Source organism: Salmo trutta, chromosome 1, assembly GCF_901001165.1.
Source record: "Salmo trutta chromosome 1, fSalTru1.1, whole genome shotgun sequence".
NCBI lineage: Eukaryota > Metazoa > Chordata > Actinopteri > Salmoniformes > Salmonidae > Salmo > Salmo trutta.
Genome location: NC_042957.1, coordinates 45,284,924 through 45,300,858, shown reverse-complemented (window position 1 = coordinate 45,300,858; position 15,935 = coordinate 45,284,924). Strand labels below are relative to the sequence as shown.

The 15,935-nt window shown below is 43.0% G+C and overlaps 1 protein-coding gene across 1 annotated transcript; it reads right to left on the bottom strand.

Annotated features, from left to right (window-relative positions):
• Positions 1–3,192: 3,192 nt before the first annotated feature.
• On the bottom strand, positions 3,193–15,683 carry LOC115197052 (ubiquitin-conjugating enzyme E2 Z-like). The gene is made up of 7 exons (XM_029758202.1): positions 14,899–15,683; positions 13,378–13,450; positions 12,732–12,919; positions 11,782–11,893; positions 11,257–11,369; positions 9,551–9,641; positions 3,193–3,969 (listed from the first exon to the last, which is right to left on the bottom strand). Exons 1-7 carry the CDS (start codon positions 15,333–15,335, stop codon positions 3,793–3,795), a joined length of 1,191 nt encoding a protein of 396 aa, XP_029614062.1. The 5' UTR covers positions 15,336–15,683; the 3' UTR covers positions 3,193–3,792.
• Between the last annotated feature and the right edge of the window lie 252 nt (positions 15,684–15,935).

The following is a 15,935-nucleotide window of genomic DNA, read 5'->3' as shown; positions in this document are numbered from 1 at the left end:
TGCCACAGATCAAAATAGCCATTGGTATATTTTATTATATATATTTTTTTACATACACAATATAATGAAAACAGAAATTAAGACAGATGAAAATAAGTCTTGCATAAACTTGGCGGTGAAAGTCTTGGGGCTAATGCCTTGGCCTGGAACGTTGAGTCAAGGCCTAAAATGGGTCCCACATCTTCTGTCAACTCAAAAGTGTAAACCAATCACTTACCCTTGACTGAGACTGAGAATGAATGGCCATTAGTGTGTTGAGCACCCCTGTGGGGAATGTACTGCTAGAGCAGGGTTTCCCAAACAGGGTCCTGGGGGCCACGTATTGTTTTTTTGCCATAGCACTACACAGCTGACTCAAATAATCAAAGCTTGATGATGAGTTGGTTATTTAAATCAGCTGTGTAGTGCTAGGACAAAAAAAACAAGATGGGCACCAAGGGGGAGGGGGGGCCCAGGACCGTGTTGGGGAAACCCTGTCGTAGAGCAGCAGCTCTATGTGGCAGCTAGTTTTAGCGGCCCTGTACATTGCTGGTAGCTAGCTAAGAAGCAATGTGGTCTACTCTACACCACCAAGTCCTAAACTCAATCTTGAGGAAAAGATGCAGTATATTTTAGTATCACACTCTAATCTTATAAAAAAATGACATAGATTGAAGGTCAGGAGATACTATGAGACATCTAACACAATGGGACTCAATACAAATGTTACTTATCTCATTGAGATGGCTGACAGATGAGTTCCCCCCCGTTTGAAGTTATTATTATTATGCCCATGGCCTTGCCAACATTTATTCTAGAAGTTTCTACGCTTTACATACTTCACTTCTTGAAAACACCTAAATGCAAATACCATTATGGATCGAAGATGCCTTAGTAAAAGCAATTCAGATAGATACTCTGGGTTGGAGGCACAAACCCAAAATAAACCATCAGACAAGGGACACAATAGAAGGGTCCCATCAGAATGATACAGGAATATACACACACCAAACCATAACAAGGCTTCAAACTGACTGCTCACTATATTTAGCATGAAGTGTCATCTCACACCTACTCATTTGCAGTGGAGCTGGCCAGTAGGATATTTGCTTGAATAGTTTCATTTGCAGTAGATTCATACATTTTAAACAATTTTTTCTTCTTTCAAACTTTGCAAACAAAGTTAGCAGTATTATCTCAAACATAAGATCTATTAAATCCAACATTATTTCCTGTGAGAGGAAGTCCCAATCGACTGAGAGAACTGAGCAGAAATTCACCCAGATGGGAGGGAATAGAAAAACATGTCCATGAGAAGGAAAAGAAGAAGGGTGAGGTCCGGTCCCGTTTGGGTGCCAATCTGCACTGGAGCTGCCCTCCTCAATTAGACAGTAGATTGTGGTCCAGACAGTCCATTACAAAGCAAGAGGTTTTGTTGTATCCTGAGTGCTTAGTTTCAAAATGCAATAAGGACTGAAGACAGTATAATTCTTTGCATTTTGCTAGATAGGATTACAAACCAAGTGACACAGTAGAGGTGTTTAGCCCCCTATACCTTTAAGCAGTTTTGATAAAACCAGAAAGATGAAGAGCCTTTGAGGTCTCAGTAGAGGTTATTGGTAAGCTGCACTGGCTGATAGGCACAATGTTGTGTGACACTTTGAAGGGGGACGATTCAAGAGAAACAATTGTGGCTTGGGCAGAAGTCTCGAAACGGGATCTGACTTAACGCCTTCGGAAGCAAGAATAACAACTCCACATCAATATGAAATAATAAGATCTACCCCTTACAGCAGACAAGACCACTGGTTAGAATGGGTCATACGGTTTATCGTAAAAAAATGTTTTATCCTCCTTGATCACCTGAAGTCCATTTTCAGTTTGTGTTGTCAGTGTTACTGCCAGGTTAGGTTTATATAGAACTTGTACCTTAGACTGTGTCAACCTGTGGAACGCACCTCTGGCACCATATATGTAAGCCAATGTCAAACGTTTAGCGCTTAAAATGGCCAAACCGACATAAGATCATTCTACAAACCAATCTACAGAAACCCATCGCAGGCGAAAACTCGAAATGAAAGAAAGTTCACACGGCCTTGAAGCAGGTGTCCGGTATTTTTGTTACCATCATAAAACATTTCCTGTGGCTCGTTTGAAATCCTGGCGGTGGCTTTCAGATGACTGAAAAGGTGACACCCCGGAGGTCTAACACAGGTCTGTGCCTGTTTGGTACCGGCCGACACTGCTAAATGGAGCTGAAGAGGCACCAGTCCACTGCCTTCCAATGAAAAATGCAATGGAAAATGGGACAGGTCAAATGACAAATCTGGCTTTCTTGGCATTCCTATTAGTCTCTACCAGCATTTTAGCATCAGAGAAGAAAACCATCTCTTGAAAGTTTAACCCACAACACTATAGCTCAATGATAATCATACCCATCAAACATTGGTTCAGAGTATCGTTTTCATGCACAGAAAAAAAAAAAAAAAAAAAAACTTTCCATGCAGGCTTTAGCATTCAGTCAACAGAAAATTATTTGAAGACACTACCCACAGACCATAATAAAATCTCTCGCTGTGCGCATATATATAGATATATACACACACACACAGACAAATATATTGGCACCCTTGAACGAGTCACTATTTTCTTATCAAATATGTTCACGCCTATATTTGTTTGATTTACATCTGCACAGGACCAAGACATGTTTTTATCAAAACTGAAATTTCGATTTTATAGTCAAAATATGGCCTGGGCTATATTATTGGAAATTCTAATAAATTTGGTTGGAGGCAAGTGATTTGTGTAATTTTCCCTCACTTGTCATACATTGCAAGTGACTACAGGGTACAAATAGCCACCCAACCAGGTTGAAAATAAGAAATATTAAAGGGAAAGGGGGATACCTAGTCAGTTGTACAACTGAAATGTGTCTTCCGCATTTAACCCAACCCCTCTGAATCAGAGAGGTGTGGGGGGGCTGCCTTAATCAACATCCACGTCTTCGGCGCCCGGTGAACAGTGGAACTGCCTTGCTCAGGGGCAGAACGACAGATTTTTACCTTGTCAGCTCGGGTATTCGATCCAGCAACCTTTCAGTTACTGGCCTCAAAGCTCTAACCACTAGTACAATCTGTTCCACTGTAAAGTGCAAAGGTGACAATATATTTGGCCACAACTGTACATATTTTGTACTAGGCATTAATGGAGTTTTTTTTTTTTAAACAAATGCAATTCATTATGAATTCATAATGTAATTATGACTCGGTTCATAATTGTATTAAGTACCGTTCAGATTAAAGAAAGATCATAAGAGACAATGGGACTTTAGAAGTGGATAGTCTGAGGTGTATGTACCGATGTACGAAAGAATAGAAGTTGGTGATCTGATTAAGACGATCGACGTGGTTGTACTGACTGAATATTGAGAATGGGCAATCTCAGATTTCACCTCTACTTCCTTATCCAATCAGCCACGGGAAAATAAAGACAACAAAAAGGCAGAGTGTATGACAAATTGCTTTCAAAACAACTAGTGTCCATTTCTACAAGCCAAACTTCCCCCAACACTAGCATTGTTTACCTACAACAGTTGAAAAAAAAAAAATGTAATCAAAAGGCAGTCATTGCAGGGGAAGGAAAAAGAACCAATCAAAAACAGTCATTAGCTATCCCCTGCCTTTGTATCATAAGTGCTTCCTGATATCAAGCCTTTCCCCCCCCCCTCCAACATCTCACTTGTGCCAAAAACATCCTGCAAAAACAGAAAGGGAGAAACAGAAAAATAGGTTGTGTAGCGCCATCTGGTGGCTAAGGCTGGGAGCTGCCCTGGCTATCTGGGTCTGTGCCTGAGGAGCTGGTGTCCGAGTCCGAGTGGTCATCGTTGTCCTCCGGTGGGCACTTCTCCCGTATGCGCCTCTGGGTGGCACTCAGGCGTGCCATTAGGCCCTGGTAATCGAAGCGACCCCTCTTCTCCCCAAAAGGGTCCTGGACGCATGTAAGGAGAGAAAGTGTGGGATATGCATCTCATATTTCAACATCTCATATTTTCCACTGTGGTGAGGGGTTAAAGCATGTGGGAGCAGTATATACTGTTTTTAAAATGTATTTTGTATAAGAGTACAAATCATTTATACATGTATAGAGAGCATTTCTTTATATGTGTAGAGAGAACCTTCTGTAAATAAACCGGGACAAATTACTTTGGCAATGAAGTCAGATGAACTTGTGGCATGCATTCATGGATGCCAAGGGAAGCCAGGCTTCCCAAAATAATTGACCAAGAAAAAAAAAGTATTTTTGTGTTTCATAAATTTCCTTCAAATCAAATTTTATTTGTCACATGCGCCAAATATAACAGGTACCATGAAATGCTTACTTACAAGCCCTTAACCAGCAATGCAGTTAAGAAAATACAGTTAAGGAAAAAATAATAAAAGTAATACAATAAAATAACAATGAGGCTGTATACAGTGGGCACCCATACAGAGTCAATGTGCAGCGGTACAGATTAGTCAAGGTAGATAGTCACTTTACCCCTACGCATAGATAATAAACAACGAGTAATAGCAGTGTCACTCAGGAAACTAAAAAGATTTGGCACGGGTCCTGAGATCCTGAAAAGGTTCTACAGCTGCAACATCAAGAGCTTCCTGACTGGTTGCCTGGTACAGCAATTGCTCGGCCTCTGACCGCAAGGCACTTGAGGGTAGTGCGTACGGCCCAGTACATCACTGGGGCTAAGCTGCCTGCCATCCAGGACCTCTACACCAGGCGGTGTCAGAGGAAGGCCCCAAAAATTGTCAAAGACCCCAGCCACCCCAGTCATAGACTGTTCTCTCTACTACCGCATAGCAAGCGGTACCGGAGTGCGAAGTCTAGGACAAAAAGGTTTCTCAACAGTTTTTACCCCCAAGCCATAAGACTCCTGAACAGGTAATCAAATGGCTACCCGGACTATTTACACTGCTGCTACTCTGTGCATATATGACAGTCACCTTAACTATACATTCATGTGCATACTACCTCAATTGGCCCGACCAACCAGTGCTCCCGCACATTGGTTAACCGGGCTATCTGCATTGTGTCCCGCCCACCACCCCCTATTTTACGCTATTGCTACTCTCTGTTCATCATATATGCATAGTCACTTAAACCATATCTACATGTACATACTACCTCAATCAGCCTGCCTAACCGGTGTCTGTATGTAGCCTCGCTACTGTTTTTCCACTGTCTTTTTACTGTTGTTTTTTTTAACGTACTTATTGTTCACCTAATACCTTTTTTTGCATTACTGGTTAGAGTCTGTACGTAAGCATTTCACTGTAAGGTCTACACCTGTTGTATTCAGCGCATGTGACAAATAAAGTCTGGGTGGCCATTTGATTAATTGTTCAGCAGTCTTACGGCTTGGGGGGGGGGCCTTTTGAACCTAGACTTGGCGCTCCGGTACTGCTTGCCGGGCAGTAGTAGAGAGAACAGTCTATGACTTGGGTGACTGGGGTCTTTGACAATTCTTTGGGCCTTCCTCTTACACCGCCTAGTATATTGGTCCTGGATGGCAGAAAGCTTGGCCCCGGTGATGTACTGGGCTGTACGCACTACCCTCTGTAGCGCCTTACAGTCGGACGCCAAGCAGTTGCCATACCAGGCGGTGATGCAACCGGTCAGGATGCTCTCAATGGTGCAGATGTAGAACTTTGAGGATCTGGGGACTGATGCCAATCCTTTCAGTCTCCTGAAGGGGAAAACGTGTTGTCGTGCCCTCTTCACAACTTTCTTGGTGTGTTTGGACCATGATAGTTTGCTGGTGATGTGGACACCAAGGAACTTGAAACTCTCGACCCGCTCCACTACAGCCTCGTCGATGTGAATGGGGGCGTATTTGGCCCTCCTCATCCTGTAGTCCACGATCATCTCCTTTGTCTTGCTCACATTGAGGGAAAGGTTGTTGTCCTGGCAGTCTCCGACGACCTTCCTAAAGGCTGTCTCATCATTGTCGGTGATCAGGCCTACCACCGTTGTGTCGTCAGCAAACTTAATGGTGGTGTTGGAGTCGTGCTTGGCCAAGCAGTCGTGGGTGAACAGGGAGTACAGGAGGGGACAGAGCACGCACCCGAGGATCAGCGTGGCAGATGTGTTGTTACCTACCCTTACCAACTGGGGGTCGGCCTGTCAGGAAGTCCAGGATCCAGTTGCAGATGGAGATGTTTAGTTCCAGGGTCCTTAGCTTAGTGATTAGCTTTGTGGGCACTATGGTGTTTAACGCTAAGCTGTAGTCAATGAACAGCATTCTCACCTAGGTGTTCCTTTTGTCCAGGTGGGAAATGGCAGTGTGGAGTGTGATTGAGTCTCTTGTGAATTTTGCAGATGTCTCAATGTACAGCACCGGAGAAAGCATCTGAGCGAGCAAAACAGCACACCTTTGTCTCTGTATGCTGTCTGGTCCAAAAAGAGTATGACATTGTTGCCGCCCGTAGCATTGAATGCAAGGGAAGCCAGTGAGCATTTGGACTCCCTTGATAAAAATAAATAAAAAATATAAAATAATAGCCAATCAGCATTGAGCTAAACTGAGTGAGCTCAACTGTGAATGGTCCTGGCACACCAACAACAACAAAAGTGTCAAGGGAAGCCAGTTTGGATTTTGCGTAACTTCTATCAAATCGCATCAAGAGCATACATCACTGACAGAAACAACTTGAATTGCTGCATTTGGTTGTGCTCCTCCATTGGCTAGCTAGCAAAAATCATGTCTTTCCTAAATTAGCCATGGATGGAGATAGGGATTTGGACTTGTGGTTTTACTTAATACTCCTTACTGGCCAATAATTATAATACAGATTCTGATCCAACCATTAATTAACCATATATTGTTGTGCCCCTGGCCTGAGAGTTCAATAAGTAGAAGGCTAATGTTAACTAGCTAACATTGCCTACAAAAGGAAGTTAAGCTAGCGAGCAAGCAAGCATTTTAGCCAGGTAGTCTAGGACAACAAAAAATAAAAGCGTGTACTGTATGACAGAGTGATCATCAACATGAGAGGATGGCATTGGCGGGTGAGTCAACACATTTGTTTTCTACTTGCACGTACACAAATCAGAACCATGGACAGCCACATCATTTTTAGACTATTGTTTTTGGTATTTTTTAGTTGCCACTGTATTAGACTAAGCATGGGTGATTTGATGATGTTGAAATGGTGGTGGTACAGTGGAGGCAGCTCCTGTTTTCTTTGTGACTTGCGGTAACTCTCTGTGGTTCTAAATCAATAGTTGTTTAGTGGTCTGAAAAGGTTGGAAACATTACCTTGCTTGACCATGCTATAGGTCATGTAACTGTTTGTTACATGCAATATGCCTTGTGGACTTCTCCGGACAGAGGTTGCTCTCTGGTTTTGTAATGTAACAAAGATGTGGTTAACCTGTCAAGGTATAGGGGGCAGTATTTTCAATTTCGGATGAAAAGCGTGCCCAGAGTAAACGGCCTAATACTCGGGCCCAGAGTCAAATATTTGCAAATTATTAGTAGATTTGGATAGAAAACTCTAAAGTTTTCAAAACTGTTTGAATGATGTCTGTGAGTATAACAGAACTCATACGGCAGGCAAAAACCTGAGAAAAATACAAGCAGGAAATGAAAATCTGGTTCCTGTAGTTCTTTCAAGTCCCTGCCTATCGAACACACAGTGAGTTAGGGTTCATTTTGCACTTCCTAAGGCTTCCACTAGATGTCAACAGTCTTTAGAAAGTTGTTTGAGGCTTCTACGGTGAACAGAGAGCCAACAAAGGAAGTTGGAAGTTGGTGACCCAGGGAAGGGCATCAGTTCATTTGCGCGCATTCACGCGAGAGTTAGCTGTTTTCCAAAACGTTTTTCAAGACACTGGAATCGTGCGTTTGGAATATTACTGAGGTTCTGATTGAAAAAGGCCCTAAAGATTGATGCTATACAACGTTTAACATGTTTGAATGAACGTAAATATAACTTTTTTTGACTTTTCGTCGTGACATTTTCCTCGCGTGTCCTACATTTTGAGTAGCTTACTGAACGAGTTATTTGGACATATTATGAACTTTATCGAACAAAACAACATTTATTGTGGACCTGGGATTCCTGGAAGTGCCTTCTGATGAAGATTATTAAAATGTAAGTGAATATTTATAATGCCATTTATGCATTTAGATGACTCCAAAATGGCGGGTATCTGTAACGGCCTGATGTATTTTTCTGAGCGCAGTACTCAGATTATTGCAAAGTGTGCTTTCCCAATAAAGTTATTTTGAAATCTGTCAATGCGGTTGCATTCAGGAGATGTTAATCTATAATTCTTTGAATAACAGTTTATTCAAAGAATTATCAACGTTGATGACGAGTATTTTTGTCGATTGTTGTGCTGATTCACCAGAAGTTTTGGGGGAAATACATTTTCTGAACGTCACACGCTAATGTAAAATGGGGTTTTTGGATATAAATATGAACTTGATAGAACAAAAAATGCATGTATTGTTTAACATAATGCCCTAGGAGTGTCATCTGATGAAGATTTTCAAAGGTTAGTGCATAATTTTAGCTGGTTTTCTGCTTTTGGTGACGCTTGTCCTTGCATTGAAAATGGCTGTGTGTAATGTTTTGTCTATGTACTGTCCTAACATAATCTAACTTCATGCTTTCGCCGTAAAGCCTTTTTGAAAATGGGACAACGTGGTTGGATTAAGGAGATGTTTATCTATAAAATGGTGTAAAATAGTTGTATGTTTGAGAAATTAGAATTACGACATTTTGTTGTTTTCGAATTTGGTGCTCTGATTTTTCACTGGCTGCACGGTGGGTGGGACGCAAGCCTCAAAGTTTAAATTATTCTGCCACCTTCTTCTTGTTGTCTCAAGCTTTAGGCCTATATATCACCGTCGCAAGGCATTTGAACCAACAGGTTATAGAGCAAACAACGCAATTATCACAACACATATGCCCCCCCCCCCCCCCCCCATAGACACCCAGTCATTGTTAGCTGTTACCACAGACACCCAGTCATGTGCTAATGTTAGTCAGCATCGGCTCGCAAAACTACCTCCAACTTCCTTCATAATGAACGCAGAAACAAACAAAAAAATTGTATACACAACTTCATCTGTGTGTAGGGAAGTAGATACAGGATTTAATTGGCAAAATCCTGAAGTACCCCTTTAAAATGTTTGGGCATGTAGATCCCAGTCTTCCTCTAACCCAGGGTTTCCCAAACTCGGTCCTCGGGGACCCCAAGGGGTGCAAGTTTTGTTTTTTTCCCTAGCACTACACAGCTGATTAAAATAATCAAGGCTTACTGATTAGTTGATTATGAGTCAGCAGTGTAGTGCTAGGGCAAAAACCAAAATGTGCACCCCTTGGGGTCCCCGAGGACTCAGTTTGGGAAACCCTGCTCTAACCCCAGGGAAGGTGCGTGCGGTGCATTAGTCATCAGGATGTGTGATGCATTATAACCTGTGTGTTCTGCTTCTCCAAGGTGCATAAAGAAATGTGTACACACAGAGACAGACAGAGAGACAGAATGAGGTCTCTGGCAATACCTGCATGTTCTGTCCCTGTTGGTGTAGTCTCTCTTTGCAAACCCCCTCGTAGAAGTCATAGTACTCCAGGAATGATTTCTCCATCACACTCCTGCAACACAGGAACATTCATGAGGTTAATTAACCACCAAAACGCTAAAACGACTCGCCACTGAAAGCTGTTTGTTCTAAAATGTATTGTGGGTCAGTGGCTTTGAACATGTCTCTTGCAATCTAATCTGTTAAGAAGGTTCAACAATATGCCTCATATACAATAAGGAGATTAGACGTGGCCTGTAGCCTTACTTTGGAGTCCAGGCATATACAGTCCCTTCAGAAACTATTCACACCTCTTGACTTTTTTCACATTTTGTTGTGTTACAAAGTGGGATTGAAATGGATTACATTTTCATTTTTGAGCACGATCTACACAAAATACTAATGGAAAATAAAACTATTTTTTGATTAGATAAGTATTCAACCCCCTGAGTGAACACGTTAGTAACCTTTGGCAGCGATTATAGCTGTGAGTCTTTCTGGGTAAGTCTAAGATCTTGGAAAACCTGGATTGTACAATATTTCCCTTTTTTAATGATTTTTATTATTCAAGCTCTGTCAAGTTAGACAGCCATTTTCAAGTCTTGCCATAGATTTTCTAGACAATTTAAGTTAAAACTGCAACTAGGCAACTCAGGAACATACAATGTCATCTTGGTAAGTAACTTGTGTACATTTAGCCTTGTGTACATTTAGCCTAGCAAACCGGTCAGGATGCTCTCAATGGTGCAGATGTAGAACTTTGAGGATCTGAGGACCCATGCCAAATCTTTTCAGTCTCCTGAGGGGGAATAGGCTTTGTCGTGCCCTCTTCACAACTGTCTTGGTGTGTTTGGACCATGATAGTTTGTTGGTGATGTGGACACTAAGGAACTTGAAGCTCTCAACCTGCTCCACTACAGCCCTGTCGATGAGAATGGGGGCGTGCTCTGTTGGGGTGGTATGTAAATTGGAGTGGGTCTAGGGTTTCTGGGATAAGGGTGTTGTGAGCCATGACCAGCCTTTCAAAGTACTTCATGGCTACAGACGTTGAGTGCTACGGGTCGGGAGTCATTTAGGCAGGTTACCTTGGCGTCCCTGGGCACAGGGACTTAAAACATGTTATTACAGACTTGGTCAGGGACAGGTTGAAAATGTCAATGAAGACACATGCCAGTAAATCAGCGCATGCTCAGAGTACAAGTCCTTGTAATCCATCTGGGCCTGCGACCTTGTGAATGTTGACCTGTTTAAAGGTCTTACATCGGCTACGGAGAGCATGATCACAGTCATCCGGAACAGCTGATGCTCTCATGCATGCTTCAGTGTTGCTTGCCTCGAAGCGAGTATAGAAGTTATTCAGCTCATCTGCTAGGCTCATGTCACTGGGCAGCTCAAAACATTTCAGCTTTTCATTTGTTATTAATTTCTAAAAACATAATTCCACTTTGACATTAAGGGGTATTGTGTGTAGATCAGTGACAAAATGACAATGTAATCCATTTTAAACTCAGGCTGTAACAAAATGTGGACAAAGAGTCAAAGTGTGTGAATACTTTCTGAAGCCATTGTAGCTGGATCTAGACAATAGATGCCATGGGACATTGACTCATCTCGACATCAGTCCACTTTTGAGTTTTCAAAAGGTCTCAAACTTTTATTTTGGAGTGAACAATCCAAGACTAACTCACCACAGGGCTTCTGGACAGGGCACCTTCCCATCCAGCATGTCACATACAGCCACGCGGATGGTCTCATGGCGGATGCACTCGTTGTAGTTCTTGCTGTCCCCCGGGTGTCTCTCCTGGCAAAGGGAGTGTCAGAGGGAGCAGGTGTAAAGGGGACAATTCTCAAGACACAAAAAGTGACACATTCCACACTGGTATGGTCAGTCTGTAGCTGATGACAGAAAAACGCTTTTCACACACGTTTACAGACTTCTACAAATGGGGAAGAAATGGCAAACAACGGACTAAATAGACACATAGAACACCGGCTGAACAGTCGGACAACACATAGAACAGTCGGACAACACAGTCATATTACATCACAATATCATATGCCAAAAAAACAGTAGCTTTGTTGATCAAAATGGCTGCATTTCTTCACTGAACCACATTCCCCATAAGGCTGTAGGATTTAACTGCATTCTGGGGATTGTGGTTTGGCTTGCCAGCTAAATTAGAGGCCAACTTACCAGTGGGCTATAGGCTTACCTGTTCAAAGCCTGGCTCATTGTGGTAGGGGTTCTCAGTCATCAGAGACTGGATGGAGATGAGAACTGAGGAGATGCTCTGGGCTGGGCTCCACGCTGGCCCTGTCCAAGTCCTACACAACAAACCAGAACAAAGAGGTAAGTTTAATGCACAAAAGATTCACATCTGGAGCCCGCGCACTAAGCAAAATATTACGTTTAAGTTATATGAACTACGGTGCTTCACCCAAAAAAGTACTGTAGACTGAATAGTAGCTCAATTTTATTCTTCGGAGTGCAAGCTTTTGAACTCCCTGTAGGTTCTCGAGACTGACCAACACTACTGTAAAGGGAACGAGAGGAAGTACTTCAAAGCTGATTCAAGGAGCCATAGGTGCAAAATAGTATTACGATACATGGGCACGTTATTTCAAGAAAATTAAAAAGGTATTCTATTGAAAGCAGGAGAATGATGGCATCACATCCTCTGGGCCAAAGTCACCCACACGTCGACAGTGAGGGGGAGATCTGGACAGAGTCTGGGAGGAAGTGCTGACATGCAAGAAATTATCTGAGTCTCTACATAGAGAGCTGCCATAAATAAGCATGTTCCGCCAAAGAATGACCGTTACCTGAATCTACCCCTTACAGTTGTGGTCAGACCAGGTCAGGCATTAATAATACAGACTGACTTGCAACTTTGGGCAGCACTGTCTGCTGTTTTTCATGCTCTTGTGTGTAATTAGGTGGAATCATGATATTGATTGCAGGTCTCATCACACAGTACCCCAAGTATATCATTTGTAAGAGCTGCTATTCTATGGGCCTGGGTTTAATAGGTAGACTTATGAATGCCTTGTCCCATTTTGACCCCTAGTCACCCCATTGCCTAGTTAGAAAGGGAACTGGGCATAGAAGTATGGGTTGCTCAGGTGCAGCAGGTTTCCCCTGAGCTGCAGGACCCTGGCTTACCCGAGGATGCTGAGGCATACTTTGCCGTTACGGTAAAAGTTGGGGTTGAAGCGCACAGTGTTTTGGCCGGTAGTGATGAGCTTGACCCGTGGGGGGTGGATGGGGTAGTCCGGGGGGCAGCGGAATAGAAAGAGGAAGAAGCCTCCCTCGTAGGGTGTGTCGAAGGGTCCTGTGATGAGGGCATGGATCTGAGGAGGGAAGACTAGAGTCAGGACTAATATATAGGGAGGGTGTTGATGCGTTGAATTTCTCCACAATTCGCATGGTTGCCATAATCCTCAAAATAGTTGTGCAGAAGACTAATTCCAAGATGGCTGTTGTTCCTCTTGCCAAGGCAAAAGTTCTTCAAGGCTGTATTTTTTGTTTAGTAAGTCCAATTTCATTTTTCTTTTGACTTAGTACAAACATTGAGTCTGTGAGTTATAATTTTGAAGACAAACTAGGGTAAATTACCTGATAAATAGTTAATTTAGTCAGGCCACAATTTACTTATGTTAACTTTCTTTCAAGAAGGATCCCCCCCAACAACAAGTTGAGCCTGGGATAGGAGTTGTTGGGGGAAGGGGTCTGGCTAGCTCAATGTACAACAGTAAGGTGGTCTGGACAGACCCCGTGGACCTAGGTAGTGGAAGTCTGTGAGCTTTACCTTAGTCATGTCGTGAGGGTCAGGAACTACAAACATACCCGGGGGAGGCTCCTTATAGATGGACATTATATCCCTGAGGAAAGAGTAAGAAGAGAAACGTAAGAAAATTTGCAAATACACAATGACAGTAGCCTAATCACAGATCTGTTCGTGCTCTTGCCAACTTGGCATGATTTATTATTATTTTAACCTTCATTTAACTAGGCAAGTCAGTTAAGAACACATTCTTATTTTCAATGACAGCCTTGGAACTGCCTTGTTCAGGGGCAGAACGACATATTTTTACCTTGTCAGCTCAGGGATTCGATCTTGCAACCTTTCGGTTACTAGTCCAACGCTCTAACCACTAGGCTACCTGTCGCCCATGATGGCACAGGCAGACTGGCACTCAGGGCACCTTTTATGCCAACAATGTAATGTTGATAACGTTGTGTTTATACGTTTCATAAGGTCAATATATTAATTACTGAGAGTCACATAATACACAAATGGATTTACACATTATGACATCAGTAACTCTGACCAATTAATACAAACTATTGGCTTAACTTGTAGCCTAAGTAAGCATTTTCTTAGGGCACATTATCCTACAGGATTTACCTGTGTTTCACCAAAAAGGCTTAAACTTTTCTCTTTCCATCTATGCGGGCCAGCACCAGTGTCTCACTGGGTCATAGTTCTGATGGACCCGCTCTCACTTGGAACTAAAGGCAGGCCTCTGGTACTTTTCAGCTGCAATTTACATAATTAACACCTCACAAAGCAACTGTTTTGATTATGCAGAGGTTGTTGACTCTGCTCTTCACAAATCCTGTCAGTCCTAGCTCTCCAACTCTAGGCGCATGCTGCCTTCTCCCTAGTTTTCAGCTATTAGCTTCGCCCAAAACGACATATTTTGAACTACAATCCTGACGCTGTTTTAACGTTTAGAAACGTCATTAATCATAGCTTGCGACAGGGCTTTCGAAACATACCGCCCTCATCTTTCATCAGCGGTAAAGAATCATTTAAAAAAAAACAGATCCATACAGTTATGGGTGCCTCCATCCAACGAAACTACACTTCTGCTACACTTCCCGAGTTACGCTTAGACACAGGTGTTCGGAGCATGCTAGATGGCTAATTAAACAATCCCTGTAACATGGAGATATGGACGTGTGGGAACACTAACCCTATGAAGGTGTGTATCATTTAATATATATTTATTTATTTCCCCCTGATATGAAAGGTGCTTCCAAAACCGTACTGCAAGCGACGAGTGTTAACGTTCAGATTGAGTGCACAGAAGACGCCTTTCGTCCAATGACTCATGTGTATGGTCAAGGAATTGAGAGTCACGATCAAGAACTATGTATGTAAACACAGTAGTGTAACACTGGTGTTTGTAGAAAACTAGCATTTATATTCACAAAAATACACGTGTGGTTCTTTCGTTTTCAGACAGCATGGAAGTTGGAACCACATCCCATATGTTCTAACAGGCAAGCCCACCAGTGTATATCTGCATACTCAAATTATTACCTTTTGATTCGGAGAATGCATTGCTGGGACGTCTTCTCGTTGTCCCAGTCGGTACTTAGTGTTGGGTCCCAGGACGTTGCGTGAATCTGGGACAAGAGGCCCGCTCCGGCCACCCCCAAACCGATACCGCCCGGCAGAGCATTGGTGGCCGAGTAAGGGGGTATTGGAATGGCAGAGCCCACTACCGCGCTAAGAACACCTGCACCTCCAAACCCGCTCCCAGTCCCCACGGTTGAGGTAGTTGTGGCTCCAGGGGCCATGACGGCTAGGCCAGTCTCCGCAGCCGCTGCTGGGGGTGGTGAGGTCGGTTTAGCGCCACTCGTCGAGTGGCCCGGCAGAGAATTACCCAAAGTCGGTAACAGCGGAGCTCCATTTCCCTGACTACCAACACCTAACCCAATTTCACCATTAGCAACCTCTCCTACGCCATCCGCCATTGTAAATTAGCACGTGTTCAGGTTATAGCTAGCTTGCTAGCTGCAGTTATTGACAGTTGTCGATACAGTAGTTTCTTGTTTTGAGTCCGTCCTCACGCAGTCGGTAAATGAGGAAGAGCAAGGAGAGGCGAAGACGAAAAGCGCTCCCACGGAATTGCATGTCTTTCTTCTCGCCTCCAAAAGTAGCTAATCGTGTTTAGCTATGTCTTAAGAACCTACAAACTGTCAGTCGAAAAGTTAATGCTATTATCCATCACAAATTCTCAGTTTTACCAGTCACCAACGCAGTTTGCGGTTTCAGCCTGTTTATCGCTTAGCTTTTTCTTCGGTTTTCAATAACCACTTCCTCTCCACAGCACAGAATACCTTTACTGCCACCTGGCGGCGATAGTTTGACTGCGTCCACCCGATTAGACAACATTCACCACATTAAAAGGTGGAAATCGTAAAGTAGCAACATAGAACAGTAGGCCTACAGTCAGTATTTTACATGTTCTTTAGAACACCATACCTTGACGTGACTTACAACCTAAATGAGTTGGCTGTAAATCATTTAATGAAAAAGTTGACTAGTAACTTGTAGAAGACTGCTTTAGTGTA

Excerpts from the sequence above, each read along its gene's own strand:
- LOC115197052 (XM_029758202.1), bottom strand. The coding sequence starts at position 15,335 with ATGGCGGATGGCGTAGGAGAGGTTGCTAATGGTGAAATTGGGTTAGGT. Across the intron at positions 13,451-14,898 it reads TGCATTCTCCGAATCAAAAG|GGATATAATGTCCATCTATA; the intron begins GTAATAATTTGA and ends CTCTTTCCTCAG. Across the intron at positions 11,894-12,731 it reads GTATGCCTCAGCATCCTCGG|GACTTGGACAGGGCCAGCGT; the intron begins GTAAGCCAGGGT and ends TTTGTTGTGTAG.